Source organism: Centropristis striata, chromosome 15 (genome assembly GCF_030273125.1).
Source record: "Centropristis striata isolate RG_2023a ecotype Rhode Island chromosome 15, C.striata_1.0, whole genome shotgun sequence".
Taxonomy (NCBI): Eukaryota; Metazoa; Chordata; class Actinopteri; order Perciformes; family Serranidae; genus Centropristis; species Centropristis striata.
In genome coordinates, this window is record NC_081531.1 from 9,474,172 (window position 1) to 9,492,828 (window position 18,657).

The window sequence follows — 18,657 nt, forward strand, 5'->3', positions numbered from 1 at the left end:
TTGAAATGGTTAGCTAAAACTATCAGATAAACAGTTGAAATGGTTAGCTAAAAGTAACTGATAAACAGTTGAAATGGTTAGCTAAAACTATCAGATAAACAATTTAAATGGTTAGCTAAAACTATCAGATAAACAGTTGAAATGGTTAGCTAAAACTATCAGATAATCAGTTGAAATGGTTAGCTAAAACTATCAGATAAACAGTTGAAATGGTTAGCTAAAACTACAATTGAAAATGTTAGCTAAAAGTAATGGATAAACAGTTCAACTGATTAGCTAAAAGTAACTGATAAACAGTTGAAATGGTTAGCTAAAACTATCAGATAAACAGTTGAAATGGTTAGCTAAAACTATCAGATAAACAGTTGAAATGGTTAGCTAAAACTATCAGATAATCAGTTGAAATGGTTAGCTAAAACTATCAGATAAACAGTTGAAATGGTTAGCTAAAACTATCAGATAAACAGTTGAAATGGTTAGCTGAAACTATCAGATAAACAATTGAAATGGTTAGCTAAAACTATCAGATAATCAGTTGAAATGGTTAGCTAAAACTATCAGATAATCAGTTGAAATGGTTAGCTAAAACTACAGTCACAGAAATATTCAACCTTAACTTTTAAGATTTATGTAAAATAATTACATGACAAAGTTCCATTTGATTTTTTACTATTTTGAACATAAGCCGATCACCATATGTCAAACTCTAAAAACCACTGAAACACTAACAAAATGTCTGTTTCTGGCTAAAAAATGGATTTAAGCATATCATATTACTGTTTTAGCTTTCTTATGTCTACCAGTTGGCTTGTCTAGTTGGCTGTTAGAAAGCTAATGTTAGCTATGTTAGCAAGCTAAGGTACTTAATAAGCAAAGCATAGCTTTCTAAAATATCCACATTCCTCATCAACACAGGTTATGTGAATCATGTTCATTTGTGCATTTGAATTGTTTTCTTATGTGCACTACAATACTTTAGCTTAAATTACAGAAATGTAGTCAACCTTAAACTGACTTTGGATATATGACTATAGACAAAGCACTGTATACGTAAGTTCACAATAAATATACTGAGTTTCAGGATCGCACAGTTTCCCTAATTGAAGTTTTTCAGTTCATCAGTTTTTAAAAAACTTAGCTATGGGCTCTTTACCCTGTTGGTAGTGCATTTCACCACACAGCAGCTTTTAGACATTTTTCTGTAGTTTTCTAAGGAGGCAACTTCATTCAATTCAAAGTCAACACAGAGAGATGGATTGTTTTCCCCTGCGGTGGGTGCTTAAATGCGCTCTGTTTCTATGTATCCCAATGGTATATATGATCTCCCAGAGTCCTATGTTCCCTAGTTCTGTATGGCACATAATAAGAACATGGCAAAGATGTTCCCCAGGTTTGTAAGTTTGTAAACCTAATACACAACAAGAATTAATGGAAACGTATATAAAATGTTGTTTTTAAAAAATCACATAATACCATATTACTTAAAGTCTTAAGAAAAAAGTAACATGAGGGTTTTCATATCTGGTCAAATGAAAACCCCAAAAGACTGCTCTTTTCCTATTGGGTTACAGAGTTGGGGTCCACACATAGAAGAAGTCCTCACATAGATGAAGTCTGCACATATGAGGTTCTCACATAGATGGGGCGCTCCCAACAATACGTCCCTCACACAGATAAAGTCCCCAAAAATTGTATTGAAATGGTGCATTCAGTTTTCAGTGTGCTTTTTGCTTTTGCAGTTAGTTTTTGGTTTAAAATTACTTTCATTTCCCAATTAATCCTTTTTGTTTGATTCATCTCAAACACTGATTGTTTTTATTTAGTAGTAAACTAGAAAAGATCAAAACCTCTGTGAACCCTCTGACTCCCATCCTAGCTGGATCCTATAAGTGCAGGGTGACAGGGTGCAAGGCAGAAGCCAAAAGCAGAACATCTCATGCGAGTGCTAGTGTGACGCTGGTAGGAACACATCTGTGACATATACAATAAAGCCCCACAGTGGCAATAACAGGCTGTCAACAGCTTTGAGAAACCACAGCTTATTAATACTCCGTTTATGACATTAATAACACGAGGGGTTGCATAAAACGTCAGTGGCACTGATATGATAACAGTGAAGCTGAATATGAGCTGAATATTGTTGATAACGTGGAGAGAAAATAATTTGTATCCTCAGTGGCATAATGTCCTGAGGATGAAACTGGAAATTTGGTGAATAATATCACAACTTGTTTGTCTTAAAGATCTTTAATAGTGTGTTTAATGGGTGTGTTCACTGTCATCCATGTCCCAAACTGGCATACTGTGTATTTTATACACATTTTTTTAAATATACAATTTTATGATTCAACTTTTATTGAGTTTTTACAATTTTTTACAAGACCACACTAACAACCAATTAAGAAAAGGAGAGAGAAAAAAAGAAAAAAGGGGCAAGATTAAGATACACAATCTTATGATAATAAAACATAATTAAAAATAAATAAATAAAACAATAAAATAAAAAGTACATAAGTCCAAGACAGGTACAATTGGCATACTGTGTATTTAATATGAGTCTGATAATAGCATGTCACTGTGTGTACTGTACAGTAAATCCATACACTGTACAGGAAATCACACCATGGCCTATAAAGAGCCATGTTAGAAATAGCATGTTAGTCTTATCTCAGTCTGAGTTTGTATGTTCAGCAGGCCGGCTGACTCATAGAGAGACGGGGGATTACACGTCAGGTTGAACAGTGCACTGGGCAGCTGTTACTGGGGAGGGCCTTTCTGTTGGATTCCATTCCAGTGCTACGCCTGCCACAAATAGATACTCTAGTACTTTCCAGAAATATGTTGGGGGAGTGAGCTGGGGGGCTCGAGAGTCAGAAGGGAGGGCTGTTCAAAGGGGTGGTGTCAGTGTGTATAAAAGCTCTCAGCTGAGAGCCAGACAGCACGTTGGGAAAACATTTAACACAGAGGCCAAAGGGCTCTTCAACTGCAGCTCTCCATTACAGCAACACTCCTCTGCAGCCATGACCGAGAGACGCATCCCCTTCACCCTGCTCCGCACCCCGAGCTGGGACCCATTCCGTGACTGGCACCAGAGCAGCCGCATCTTCGACCAGACCTTCGGCATGCCCACCCTGCCCGAGGACTTCAACACATTCCCCAGCACCCACTGGCCGGGGTACATGCGGCCCTCCGTCCTGGCCCCGGACATGGCCTCCATGGGCGCCATGATGCCTCACGCCCCCATGATGCCTCACACACCCATGATGTACCAAGCCCCTATGATGGCCCAGCAGCAGGCTCGGGCCCTGACCCGCCAGATGAGCAGCGGCATTTCAGAGATCAAGCAGACACAAGACAGCTGGAAGGTGTCCCTGGATGTCAACCATTTCTCACCCGAGGAGCTGGTGGTGAAGACCAAGGACGGTGTGGTGGAAATCACTGGTGAGCCTTCGCTGACCCCTCTGTTTGTTGTTGACTAAGTTTTATTTTGGGAATTGTATTCATTGTCGTCCTTTTTTTAATGCTGAATGAGCACAAGGTAAACACAAGATTTAAAGCAGTGCTTTTGCATGATTTTTTATGGAAAAAAAACTTAAAATTCAATGAAATCAGCTAATATATTAGTCCAGGACACCTCTTGTATTTTCAGACCTTTGTAGAATAAAAACCTGAGGTGTTGAAGGCGATTTCCTGTTAGAAAGAGCCAGCCTTTCACTGAACTAGATAAAAGATGATAGCATATAGAAAAACACTTGGAAAGATGCATTGGCTTTTAGGTAACATAATTGGAGTACTTAGATTTGTCTTTTCCATGTATAAGAGAAAGTGCTCCAGTACTGATAAAAAGACACAAGATAAAAAGGGAGGAAACATTTTTGCTCGGTCTAGCACAAGGCGGATGCATTGCTGCAAAGTTACATAATATCCTGAGACAATATACTGACACACTGAGGGGCGGGGGCTTTTGGCTGCACGCTTTCAAGATGCAAAACAACAAACAATGCAACATGTGGGAGTCGACTTTAACAGCAGCTCACAGATGAACACAGAGCAGAAACACTTTTGCTAGATAGCCTGTTTTACCTCTTTCCGTGAAATATTTCCTTTGTCAGTCCATGCTTGTGAAGTGGCAAAATGTGCGAACCTGAAGAAATGTGTGTAGAATGGATCATATAATAGCTGAGCCCTCTGAGGCCTTGAGCTCCCTTCTCTCTGAGTCAGTCTCAGCCTCTCTGTCTGCCGTTTCACAAAGAATCTCACTCTTAGAGGGGATTTAGCCGTGACTCACCCAGAGTGTCTGCTACTTTAAAAGGACTGCTGGATCCTGGCCAGGCCTAGGGTCCTGGGCCGGACTATGGCCAACACCTCACTCCTGAGAGACGGACAAAGTCAGAACAGATAAACAATAGCACAGGGTCTAGGCCAAGTGGAATTTGCCACCTCATCTTTCTCATGTCACCAGACAGCTAGATGTGTTTAAAGATGATATCAAAACTTTTATATACACAACAAAGTGCAACCTCTTTATGCAACAGCCAATCCTTTTAATGCATACTCACAACTAATGACCCTTCATGTTGGAGGTGAAATGGTGCAGACTTGGCCCAGCCACACTCACACCAGCAGTGTCCTCCTGTTGAAAAGGGGGCAGCTCCCTGGGGACAGCAACCTTTATCCGCCCAGCGTTGCCATAACAAACATATTACTGTATTTAGAGCCAGAATGAAGAGCAATGTTTCAACATAACAGCCAGGCTGAGGTCTATTACTGCTGATGAGAGACTGACAGAACTTGGTGAAGATTAGTGAGGATCTTCTATGACTGGTATGACTGTGGCCACATGGGGGGAAGATAAAAAGTTAAAAATACCACTGCGAAGCACCCACAAACACAAATAGCACAGTCATTGTACTAATGTTAGAAATTTCATGTGTGAGGTCAGGTACTGTTTGGAGTCACCGAGAGGTTGGCAATAAATAATCTGCTACATAACCCCACAAACTTTAAGCAACAACATGATATAATATTAGATATAAAGCTAGGTAGTGGATTAGCTTAGCATGAATACTGGATATCTATGAAAAGAAGCTAGCTTGGCTCTGACTGTAAGAGGATTTAGCCACCATGACGTCACCAATTGGTTTGTTGACTATTGTTTTGAATCCTCAAGTTTGGTATTTTGGCTGTTGCCATCTTGGTTGTTTGGAGCCAGAAGTGACCATATTTGGATCGGAAGGTGGAGTTAGAGAGGTGAGGTACCATTAGTATAGCAAGCGACTTGGTTAGCATTAAGGTGCATCCATAATTCACATTAAATTTAATATTAATTGTCTTAAAGTCATCATGGTAGCAGCTTGTCAATCACAAGGTAGTCATGCCCTTAATCATGCTCTTCTATGCATCTAATTTACTCTAAATTGAACATCATGCTGTCTTGAAGAAGAACTGAAACTAGCGATTGAGATCATAAACTCATGAGGAAAATATTTATTGAGGTAATAAATCAAGTGAGAAGTAGGGTTATTCTGTCATAAACTTCCATACAATTAGACTTCTTCTTGCAACCAGTGGAGTCGCCCCCTACTGGCCATTAGAAAGAATGCAGGTCCACATTAGCTTTACTTTTTAGGCTAAGTTAAACATCTGCTACTGTCCTTTCACATTTAGCATACAGACAGGAGAGTGTTTCCCTGTCGATATGTGTTTTTTCTTTCTTAAATCTGAACCAAACTTCATCTCTATCTCTGCTCAAATCATAACCATGCTGGGCCAGAGCCATGTGACACACCATTCAAACAGGAAGGAAACACAATTAAAAAGGAAACCTTAGAATATTTCCCAAAATGTCAAATAAATGAATAAATCATGACTGCATTCAATTTATATGTACTAGTTCCAGTGTCCTGGTATTGTCCATGCTGGCTCAATATAATGGGGTTTTCTTACAAACTGAATCTTATTAAATAATATTAGTTATAACTGTGCTAAATCAATTGAACATCAACTTAATGTTAAGAATCAAATTCCTCAATCTAGTTTAGATTCTCAATTCGATTGTTAAAACATGCAATCAAAGTTAATCTTAAGTGAGCTACAGATACACACGTCTTCTAGCAGAATTTGTGCACCATAATACATCCTATTAGTTCTCACTCCTTAAAGTGAATATATCTTTTAAATGAATGCCACATTGAGGTAAAAGTTTGTTGTCTTTGCTCACAGGCAAACATGAGGAGAGGAAGGACGAGCATGGATTTGTGTCCAGATGCTTCACCAGGAAATACACGTGAGTAGCTCAATGTTTTAAAGTTCATTTATTTATTCTTGATCAATTGGTTTTTACATGTTTGTAATCCAGCTAATGAGAGGAAACTACTGGCCATGCAATATGTCAACAACTCACTTCAAAACTAACAGATTTCTTATCAAAATTGTTTTTTGTGGCTGTTTGGTGGCTTTGGATACATTTTCATGCAGGAAATGCATTTCTCAGGCTGGGGTCAAATCGCTGTGATTCTCTTACTGTGGTTTTGCTGCTTTAAGTCTCTTTAGTTTTGGTTTGGTCCAGCCTGTAGACTACTGGCTGCTGCTGATAGCTGAATTTCATGCTCTGAAAAGCAGCAGCAGCAGAAGCAGCCTCCACCTCATGGCTGAGTTTATAAATTCATAGACGTCTGCTGCCATCTAGAGGCCACAACACACACTGAGCAGACAAACTAAGCTGGTCTGAGTTGACCCAAGGGTGACTCAGGCATTTATGTGTCAGTCAGTCTAGTGCCAGTGATGCTTTTTTCATCAAGACTGGAACAATATGAAAGTGATTTCTGTCTCATTTTGTCCTTTCCAGCCTCCCCTCCACAGCTAACGTTGAGAAGGTGTCCTCCTCCCTGTCTCCTGAGGGCGTCCTGACCGTGGAGGCCCCTTTGGCCAGACCGGCCATCGAGTCCTCAGAGACCACGATACCTGTCAATGTGGACAACAAAGGTGGCGTGGTGAAGAAGTAGAAAGAAAAGCAGAACAGTGTCTCCCCCCCCCCACACACACACACATATTTTGTCTGAAAACTGCTTCTAGAAAAAAGGTGAAGAACCAGCTTACCGCTCCTCCTAAAGCGGGCTTGTTCACACGCCAGAGAGAGGAAAGCGAGGGATTGCCCTTGCTCCTCTGTGTGCTCTCTGTCTCTGGTAATGAGCCAACCCCAGCTGAGTGCACTGTGTAAACACATCTGCAGTAGTGCCATATGCCTGCTCTTTCTGCTGTAATTACACTCTTCATCCGAATGTAGGAAATCTCAGCTTAGCCCCACTCGCAGCTTCTCTTTCTCTCTCTTGGTCCCTCACTTACACACCTTTCTCATTTAGATGGAGTAAATCGGCTGCCTCTACACACACTAAAGACAGTAGAGCTGACTGTAATAGCAATGAACTTGTAAATGAAAGAACTAACGTCCCAGGACTGACTGGAAATAGACTGACAAAATATTCAGTCATGCAAACACACAATAAAGAAACAAACAACATATTGAGTGTCTTCTTTTTTTGTTTTTTTTATGCATGCTGGTAACATGACATCATGGAAGTGATGTCTCGATGCAGTTGCTGTGCGCTGAGTGGTCTATGTCTGGAAACAGGAACATAATAACTATATGGGAATGCTAAGCTTCTTAATGTTGTGCTATCTTATGCTAAATTATTCATCTTGATGGTCATCCATGCAAAATAGAGCAAGTGAAACATGTCAGGCCCCATGAGTGATGCAGGCAGCCCATGACAAACAAGACTCTGCATCACTGTGTTTTAATTTGTAAGAGTTTCACCCCCTTCCAGTCTGATCTCTACTCAGAGCTATAATGCACCACCTTTCATTAAAATTGTAACAAGAGTGAAAGATGACTTAATTACAGCGCCCCAGTCAGGCCAAAAACTATGAACTCAACACTAGAAATAAGTCATTTAGTGCAGAAGGGATATTAGTTCACCCTTACACTGACATGGCCCCTGATCTGTGGACTACTCGTCCTTTATGAAGTGTTCTGATAAAGCAGGTGATATATGAGATGGGTGTCATATGTACAGAGATATAGGGCCATTGCTGCTGAGTGTCTGCACCAAATTGTGTCATAAAGCCCAAAATTGCATAATTCCGTCATAGAGAATGTCTCTGATGAAATATTGATGTCCAGATAGATACATAATTGATGGAGATTTGCTCTCTACTCTTCACTGAGCAAGGTGATTTAAAACAATTGCACCAGCCATGGATGTTAGAAGAGGAATGAGAATACTATAGAGTCTGATGGAGCAAAAATGTGTGTATGATACTTTAACCTTACTTATTATTTTGTGGTTAGTTAATCTATTGAATCTTTTAGATATACTGTCAGCGTGGTTCTATAGAGTGCTGCAAATTACATTTTTGCAGTCCAGCATCTCCTGGTTCCCTCAACAAAGATTTTAAGTTATTGCAGAAGACAAACTGTGGCAAATAAAACCCCAAAACCCATTAAAAAAAACCCCAACTGACTTCAAGACAAGGGATCCAGAAGTGCAAACTAACTTATTTCTGTTTTTAGGACTAATTTCTGCAGCAATCTATTGGTCAGTGTGAGTCCACTACTTTTGTCCAGACTTAGATATCTCAACTGTTGACTAAATGATCTCCTGACCTTTTCCTTACTTTAAAAAATTGTCAAAATTGTATTTTGTTCCAGTAATTTGGTTTATGACCAAATACCTACAAAACTAATGACATTCCCATCAGACTCAACTGTACTTTGAACATTGTTAAGGTAAAATAAAAAATAAGATAAGATAAGATAAGATATCATGGAAAAAAATTACAAGACCACCCTTTTTCTTCAATTTCTTGTTCAAAACCATGGAAAATGTCTAGATATCAGCTCTTAAATTAAACTCTTATGAGCTATTTTTGTTGTTATCATTATATTCGTCCAAACAAATGTACCTTTAGTTGTACCAGGCACTAAAATGAAAAATTAAGTGAAGAAAACAAGGGTGGTATAATAATTTTTCCCATGAGTGTAGATATAGAAAACAGAACAAAGAATATAAAAAGTAAGACATATACATACATTCTATACACATTCTATACACACAGTTCTTCTATTTGGCATTTATTATTAATATACATTTTTTGTGTTTGCATTTTGCATATATTGCACATTTGAGAAAAATATATTTAAGCATGTTTAATAGGTTAATTTGTTAACATTAGCCTGCTTATGGATTACTGTAAAATGATGAACATATTAAACAGTATACAATCCTCATGATAGTTTGCTGCGCAGATCGCTCAGATTAACCACCTCCAACCACTAAGGGGCTCCACAAACCCACTAACTTCTTTTGTGTGTGTGTGTGTGTGTGTGTGTGTGTGTTATTATTTCGTCACCCTGTTAAAATAATCGGCTAACTCATTTTTTCAAGTTTTGCAGGAAACACAAAAAAATTCACCAAAAGTGTAACATATGACATTTATTGATCATTTCACTCAAAAAGGATGTAACAAAGGATGGCTATTGGCATAGTAATAACACTGTGTGTAAATTATGTAACTTAAGACAAATAAAAGACTTAGGCAATTTTTTGAACATTCCTTTGTGACTTAAGCAAGATATGGTAACACTTTATTTTGAAGGTGTCTACATAAGAGTCACACAAGCCTGTCAGAAACATGACATGACAAGTATCATGAGCATTAATGTTACTTCAAAGTGTCATTAATGTTCATGACACATCCCATGTCATGTTTATGACACGCTCATGTCACTGTATGGCCTATCGTGATATGGTCTGTTTATTCTGGTCTCCAAGGTGTTGTATTTAACATTTGTTGACATCTTTTGTTTATGGAAATATTAGGCTGTATCTCTATTCCCAGACGAGATATGATGGAAATCCTGTATGATAGGATGATAGGATGAGGGGCCTTATGGGCCGTAATCAAATCCTCCCTCTCACACCAAAAATACCTCTCAAATCCACAATTTTACCTCTCACATTCACACAAAAATGTGTGAATGTGAGAGGTAAAATTGTGTATGTGAGCAATATTCTTTGTGAATGTGAGAGGTAAAATTGTGAATGTGAGAGATAAAATTGTGAATATGAGTGGTATTCTTTGTGAATGTGAGAGGTAAAATTGTGAATGTGAGCAATATTCTTTGTGAATGTGAGGTAAAATTGTGAATGTGAGAGGTAAAATTGTGAATGTGAGAGGTATTCTTTGTGAATGTGAGAGGTAAAATTGTGAATATGAGAGGTAAAATTGTGAATGTGAGAGGTAAATTGTGTATGTAAGAGGTAAAATTGTGAATATGAGGTAAAATTGTGAATGTGAGCGGTATTCTTTGTGAATGTGAGAGGTAAAATTGTGAATATGAGAGGTAAAATTGTGAATGTGAGAGGTAAATTGTGTATGTAAGAGGTAAAATTGTGAATATGAGAGGTAAAATTGTGAATGCGAGAGGTAAAATTGTGAATGTGAGTGGTATTCTTTGTGAATGTGAGCAGTATTCTTTGTGAATGTGAGAGGTAAAATTTTGTAAATGAGAGCGAAGAATGAATTGTGCCCTTATATGGCCCTTCATAATAGGATATACAGGTTACATAGACAGTAGTATCTTTTGCAATAGTTGTGACTATAAATGTGTGATCAAATGAATCTGAATTATAAAACTGCATTGGGGAAGGTGAGACAATATGTGCTGAGCTATCAGTGTATATTTACTTGATAATGTTGCAATCATATTGTGTAAATCCTGTTTGGTAGAAGGAATCTATAGTTAGTTGTATTGTCCTTCAGGTTGTGATCCAGGATTGTAGTCCATCAGTGTAAATCCTGTATGATATATGACAAATATATATACAGGTGTTTATATTATCCCTCAGGTTGTGATCATAGAAGGAAGCCCTTAATGTGTAAACACTGTGTAAGATACAGTGTATGTTTCAAAGAAAGCACTCTAAAATCCTATACCCTAAAAGTAGTGTTAAACTGGATTATGGTGTGTAATATAGCGACAGTACATATGTAATTTTCTTATGGGTAAACCACTAAAAATGTTGTGAAAGCCTACGTACTTCTACTAGCTACTAACTATGCCAGCTTTAGGAAGATTGTAGGCTATGACTGGTACAGTCTTTTCTCTTTTCTAGTTCACACTGAAGCATGGCTGACGCTCTAAAGGAACTCTGGTTTTCATCACTGCCATGATGCCTTAACAAGAGTTACATAACTCAAAATGGTATAAGCACAAATTCAGTTCTTTCGGCCCCCTTTTTTCACCAGAAAAAAAACCAACATGCCAAGGTCTTTGTGTTATTAAAGGTGAGAGTCAAGACTGTAAAGATGTGTGTGCACACTGGATTATCATAGCATCCTGCACATTTCTACATGAATAGGATGTGTACTAGGACATATAGGTAGGAAAACTCACATGGCCAGGATGTAAGGAACTAGGCCAGGGGCAGCCACTGGAAATGACATCACCAAACCATATGAGCCGAGGCCCCTGCTGCAATCAATACATGTATCAAGCTACCGCCACATGCATTTTTCTTAATGCTCAGCTCCCGCTAGGTAATCATCAGTTAATGCCGGGTTAAATATACAATGTAACACAACTGGTGATGTTCTGAATGGCTGGTGGTTTTCATCACTTCTTTTTCTTCCTCCCTGTCAACTTCCAGTCATTCATGTTGCGTGCCAGCCCACTAATGCACATACTAACTCTACTCTTGACTCCAAAGCTGCAGGGGAGATCTATTTATAGAGCGCTCTGCTATGCACTGAGCCTCCAGCATGTTGTATAGTTACACAGGGTAGATAGCAGACATGAACTGGTGCTTTTTTCCCCCTATGGCCCCAGACCTGTAGTGACTAATAGGCTGCTCATCAGATATCATTAGCTTCATCTCAAACATTTCATTTTCCATGTATCTGTATAATACACAATACATTTTTATAGGGGATAAGTGTGCATGAGTGAGTTTGAAAATTAGCTGAGCAACATATGCCATATATATGCATTTATACTATATGCACCGTGATATGTGTGCAGTACTTGCTACACAGTGAGCCCAGTGGAAGCTCTGCCATTCATGGAAGCCAGGCAGACACTGCCTAGAGACGAAGCGGCACTCTCAGAACCACTTAGCATTTCAACTTTTCCCCTTCCATGAGTCACCATTTCCTTCCAGTTTAATGCAGGCCCTAAATTATTCATGCCAATCCCCATCAATCCAGGAGCCAGCCAGTCCTTAAACCGGGGAAGTGCCTCGTGCAGAGCGTTGTTTGCTACCAGGCTGCTGATTGGACGGCTCTCAGATCTCTACATCCTCCCTGCACTCAGGCTGACAGGCTGAAGAGAGCCGGCTTTTCAAAAGAGGTTCTCAAGTGATCTTGAAGTGTAGCGGAGAAGGATAGTTTAAGAGAACCATCAAAAATATAATAAAAAAATACATTCACTTTAATATAGTAGATCTTCTCTGCAGGCAGTAAATGTTAGTGATGTAACTATGTATTCACCTCAGGAAAAAAAGCTGATTTAAGGATGCTGTTTCTCTTCATTCCAGTCTGTAGAATCTGAAAATGCATAATTTTGTCCACAATATTAATATGTCAGCTTTAATTTTCCAATTATTATAATATGCTTCAGATATTTTTTTTATCAATAGTCAAAGTCAGAATTTTAAAAAAATTAGGAAACAATGTATTTTAATGTTTTCCATATGATTTATTTATTTTTTTACACTTCTGCATGTGTGTGCATATATCTTTGATCTTCAATTCGTTATGAGTTCATAGTATGTGTGAGTATAAGTTCATTCTGTATTGAGACTTTGGGCACATGGGACTGCTGTTTGTTCCTGTATAAAAATAAAGTCTGTCGCAGAAACAGTAGTCCCATGTGCCCAAAGACTAAATGTACTATGATAAGAGTTTCTTACTTTTCAACCAAACAGTTTGACATATTTTGAAAACGTCTTCACATTATAACTAGGCAATTCCAGAAAAACACACAGGAGAATAAAAGAAATTCAGCCGTGGGCACATAAAGGCTTTTCTCACAGCTCACATTTTGACTTGTCATAGTAAATAAAAGCCCACGTGTTACTACTAACATTAACGATGTGTCACAGTAATTTGTGACAGTGAGTCAGCATACACAATACCAGGAGCCTGAAACCAAGGCAGCCATCATAAATGTGTTATTTACACCTGTATTTGGATCTTAAACTGACTCCTTTGATATTTGAGATTTTAATTTAGGACAAAACTCTTCACTTACAGTCTAACAGAGGATGGTACCATAATATTACTGTAGTTTCTATAGCTTTACTGTTGATGTATGTTATCTTCAATCAAATCAAACCAAATCAAAAAGCCTTTATTGTCATTGCATAGTTCACTATACAATGATTACGGTGCATAGTTAAAGCAATCATAACAACAAAACAAACATGAGTAAAACATTTAAAAATACAGTAGAACACTGAGCTAAAAACTAAAATAAGGACAAAAACAAGGATGTGTGATGTCATAAATAAATATAAAAATAGTGAAAAATAGTAAAATTTTTTAGTGGTAATAAATTACCACTAAAAAATACTACAAATGGTATAGATGAGTTAGATAGTGTGTTGCACATATTAATTGTAGTTTTATTGCACAATGGGCATTTATAATGCAGTCTTCAATGGTGGACTGTCGCAAAGTAGCGATGGCCTCGTGTTTTGAGCCCAGCCTAGTAGCCTAGTAGCCTCACCCGGGCTGGGACTCACATGGCTAATAACATTGCACCACCACTGACACTGGCATTTTCAGCAGTGCTAATCAGCCGAGTCGCCAGAATCTTTTGGTCATTTTGGTCATTGTACATTTCTGCTAACCACAGATATGTTAATATGAAACACTTTAGCTTTAGCAGTGGGCTAACTGAGTATATGAACAACGTCATTAATAATTACCACTAGACCACTGATAAGGCCCAATATACTGTGTCTATTGATAAGACCTGCCGCTGTGATGTTACTACAGTATGAATATGGTTCAAAGTCCAGCACTGATAAAAGTGAAACAGCAGTAACAGTTGAGGAACAGAGCAGGTTACACTCTAGGGTGTGGCACTAATAAATCATCTTCAACAAGATAAATTTGTGTGGGTGTGTGTGTGTGTGTGTGTGTGTGTGTGTGTGTGTGATTGCATACATATGTAATCAGAACTGCAGTAAAGAGAATGCATCTTTATCTTAAATGCTAACTTTCCATTTAAAGACATTCAGTGATCCAAATATAATGAGGACTGCAAGCAGTACTGAACGGGCCCTCGCAGTACACACGTGTGGGGGCATGCTCCCGTCGGGGTGTGTGCGTTACAGGGGCCAGTCTATACCACCCCTATGAATTTCATTGCCTTAAGTGTTATAGTGTGGCCACGGTACCAAATATGAAATTAGACTGCCACGACAGTGCCACCTAGGGGCCGATCAATAAAACCTTAAAAGGTTATCCTCAGGAGGGCATTGACAATAATTGTACCAAGTTTTGTATAGTAATGCACAAACTATCCCTTTAATCCTCACACAGTGTCTGAAGGAGGACTCTTAACTGATATGTATAAGTTAGAAGAGGCAGGTAGCAATGGTGGAAAGTAACTATGTACATTTACTCAAGTACTGGACTTAAAGTAAAATTTTGAGGTACTTTTATGTACATTTTATGTAACTTTATACTTCTACTCCACTACATTTTGAGACATATATTGTACTTTTTATTCCTCTACATTTAGCTGACAGCTTTAGTTACTTTTCAGGTCAAGATTTAAAATGAAAAACATGATACATTTAAAATGATTACCCATTTTTATAAATTAAACCACTTAAAAGTTTATTAGGTAGTTAAAATGAGCGGAGTGGAGTCATTTCACAGTGTGGTATTAGTACTTTTACTGAAGTAAAGGATCTGAACACTTCTTCCACCACTGTCTTTTTTACTTCTTTACTCTTTTTTTTAAAACTTTTTTTACATTTATTTTATTTTTCTTTATTTTTATTTTTTTATTTTTATTTTATTATTATTATATATATATTTTTATTATTATTTTATTTTATTTTTATTACTATTTTATTTTATTTATTTATTTATTTATTTATTTATTTATTCATTTATTATTTTTTTTCTGCGCTTCTACGCATGCGCGGCTTTTTTCCGCTTCTGCGCATGTGCGGCCGTTTTCGCTTCTGCGCATGCGCGGTCTTTCTGCGCTACTGCGCATGTGCGGCTGTTTTCGCTTCAGCGCATGCGCAGATTTTTGCGCTACTGCGCATGTGCGGCCGTTTTCGCTTCTGCGCTTGCGCGGCTTTTCTGCGCTACTGCGCATGTGCAGAAGCGGAAAGGGCCGCACATGCGCAGAAGCGGGAAAAACCGCGCATGCGCAGAAACGCAGAGAAAAAAATAATAAAAAATAATAGAAAATAATAATAAAATAATAATAAAAGAAAATAAAAGAAAATAAAAGAAAAGAAAAGAAAAAAAGAAAAATAAATGTAAAAAAAAAGTTTTAAAAAAAAGAAGTAAAAAAGACAGTGGTGGAAGAAGTGTTCAGATCCTTTACTTCAGTAAAAGTACTAATACCACACTGTGAAATGACTCCACTCCGCTCATTTTAACTACCTAATAAATTTTAAGTGGTTTCATTTATTTATTCATTTTAAATCTTGACCTGAAAAGTAAGTAAAGCTGTCAGCTAAATGTAGAGCATATTAGGTACCGTGGCACTATAACACTTAAGGCAATGAAATTCATAGGGGTGGTATAGACTGGCCCCTGTAACGCACACACCGACAGAAACCTCTCATTGAAAAATAAAAACTCAGTCAACCAAAAAATAACGTGGTCTAGCAGACTGATTGGTGAGCCACAGCTCAACGTGGAGACCTTGTACACAAAACAATTACAGCTGGTTCAATTTTAAATGACAGTTCCCATCCATTGCACACAGAGTTTCAGCTCCTCCCAAAACAAAACACAAAAACAGTTTTGTCCCTGATATGCTTTGCACAGGTGTTTATTTATTGTTGCTTTTATGTATGTTTTTACTATTTCTATATATACATTTTAACCTTTATCTACGTTTTTTACAGCCAAAACAAGTTTTATTTTATTCTGCTGTTTTATTTTGCTTATTTTTCTGTCTTTTTTTTTTTTGCTATTCGTATTTTAGTTCACATCAATATCTAAGTATAGTCTGGACCTCTAAGAACTTTTAATAATTTTAATAATAGGGACCTCGCAGGTTGTTGCCTGCTCGGGCCCTAATAAAAAACCCACTAAAAGCCTGATGTCTGTGGTGAATGTGTGGACTGAAGACCTCTGAGCAGAGCACTGAGCTGAGCAGGTGGTGTGCTTGTTTCTCCTTAGCAACAGCTCAGGATTGGCTGGTGACATTACCTTACAGGAGGGGGGGGTTTGTCCAATCATATGTGAGAGTGTTGATTGCCTTTCAGCCAATTAGCATTCACCAGCTGATCAGTAATTAGTTCTACCTCAGTGATTGAAGATGCTCATTAGTCCAACTGTAGCACTTGATTGACATCAATTTGCAGCTTTTCTGCACAGTAATTCCTGTTCAAATGTATTAATTTTGCTCATAGGCAGACTTTGCTTTGTTATTTCACTTGACTTACCTGCATGGAAATGTTTGTATTTAATGTGGAAATGTCTGGGAATGTATAATCGTCTTCACCTGTTCTTGGTCCAGTGTGGTGGTAGTAAGGCAGCCTTTGTCCGGTCAGTGTTTTATGAGTGATGCAGAACTCTGATGGACTGAGTCATAAATTAATGACATTGATGAGCTGTTTTATCTTCAGATAATATAGACACTGTACCTTTCATTCTTACGGATGATCTCTATTTGGACTAAAAATGTGCATGCAACATGACTCCAGGCATGGCAGTCACTGTTGTTCGGACTTAAATATCTGATTATAATTTATATTTAATATCATTAGAATCTGACATTAGTGGTTTTGACTGAAATGTCTTGACAGCTCAAGATTAGGACAATAACGTCCCCCTATGGATGAACTATAACAACTGACTTTTCTGCCAGTGCAATTATCAGGTAAAATATTTTCCAATTGCAAATGTTAGCATGCCAACACTAAGATGGTGAATAATGTAGCATTGTACTTGCTGCACGTAGGCGTGTTCAGCATTGTCATTGGCTGTGTTAGCAAGTTGACATTAGCATTTAGCTCAAAGCCTTGCTGTGCCTTAGTAGTAGCAAATTACATTCACTCAGTCAATTTTTATGTACTTGTAGCCATTTTTCACACATTCTAATTGTTTGGGTATTACTTGGCTGCATTTGAAGTCCCTTGCATTACAGAGTAAAAAGAAAAGTCACATTAAAAAGTCATGATAAAAGTATGAAGCAAAAGAGAAGGAGCCTAATGAGCAGGTACAGCAGGAAAGAAGCTCCTGGTGTGTCTGTTTACCTGTCTGTCTGAAAGTGCAGGTGTGTCTGCATTCACAGGAGGGCAGAGCTCCAGAGAGGTGACATTCACTAATAGATTCTAGTGTTCTAGTGAGATGTTTGTGCTCACTGGCAAAGTATCGCACAGCGGTTGCACCCGGGCCAGTCCTAGCAGCTGGTGAAGAGAACAAAAAATGCACAATAAAGCAATCACATTAAGCTTCAGGTCATTGTGCAGTATGGTTATGGTTAGCATTATAGTACCTCAGCGCTTTTTTAAAAATGTGACAATAATGTGACTGCAGAACCTCTTTCAGATCAAAACATTTTGATTTTAAAGAGCACAGTAGGGCAGAGGCTAAGTGGACTAGTTATAGTGAGTTGAACCTTTTTTTTTGGTAAATTTTTAGTGTCAGTGACCTTTTATTCTGCTGGTGATTCCATAAAGTGTCAGCTCATTTAACTTCTGTCACTTAACAATGCTTTTTGCACCCATTGCAGTGTCCATAGACCTTTTACTGATCAGTCATTTTTGTGTACTTGTTACTAGTGTTGTGGTTAATTATTGTGAGGCTACACAGAGAAAATGTGTATATTAATAACTGATTAGCAGTTGTATGCAAAGACTGCAAAGTGCTTTCTATAGAGATTAAATTAATTGCTGGTTTGAACATAACGGCTCAGGTTGCTGATGTATTGTAAAAACATGACATGGCTGATTGTGATCTTGTTTATCTTGAATCCAGACAAGCACTGGGCAACATAAAATATTATTGTTGCATAGTCTCTCTTTTCAGTGTCTTTCTAGGTGTCAGTTATGTTCTATAAAATGCAACATTTTCCTTCATAGTGAGAACTGGATGTTTATAACATCCAATTATATGAAACCAGCCCACTGTAAGTACTAATAAGAATGATAAAGTTGTAACTTGTCCTGCGACAAAACTAACAGGGGACTGATGATGTCACCAGTCTGTGCACGCCCACACCGTCCTGTTAATTCAGGAGAAATGAGCAGCAGTATCTGTGATGGACCATGGACCTTTGCACTGTCCAACAACTGCATAAAAATCCACTAACGTCATAAATACAGAGGCCCTTTTTTATCGTGTTGGGACAAAATTATCATTTGTCAGTAAATCTTTAAGGTGCTATAT

The 18,657-nt window shown here is 38.0% G+C and overlaps 1 protein-coding gene across 1 annotated transcript; it reads left to right on the top strand.

Annotated features, from left to right (window-relative positions):
- The first annotated feature begins 1,503 nt into the window (after nt 1-1,503).
- hspb1 (heat shock protein, alpha-crystallin-related, 1) lies at nt 1,504-7,502 on the top strand. The gene is made up of 3 exons (XM_059352396.1): nt 1,504-3,441; nt 6,223-6,286; nt 6,848-7,502. The coding sequence occupies exons 1-3, from the start codon at nt 3,021-3,023 to the stop codon at nt 7,002-7,004; spliced, it is 642 nt and encodes a 213-aa protein (XP_059208379.1). The 5' UTR covers nt 1,504-3,020; the 3' UTR covers nt 7,005-7,502.
- Nucleotides 7,503-18,657: the final 11,155 nt, after the last annotated feature.

Bases quoted from the DNA above. Each gene is read 5' to 3' on its own strand.
- hspb1 (XM_059352396.1), top strand. From the start codon at position 3,021: ATGACCGAGAGACGCATCCCCTTCACCCTGCTCCGCACCCCGAGCTGG. The intron at 3,442-6,222 runs GTGAGCCTTCGC...CTTTGCTCACAG, and splicing joins CGGTGTGGTGGAAATCACTG to GCAAACATGAGGAGAGGAAG. The intron at 6,287-6,847 runs GTGAGTAGCTCA...TGTCCTTTCCAG, and splicing joins TGCTTCACCAGGAAATACAC to CCTCCCCTCCACAGCTAACG.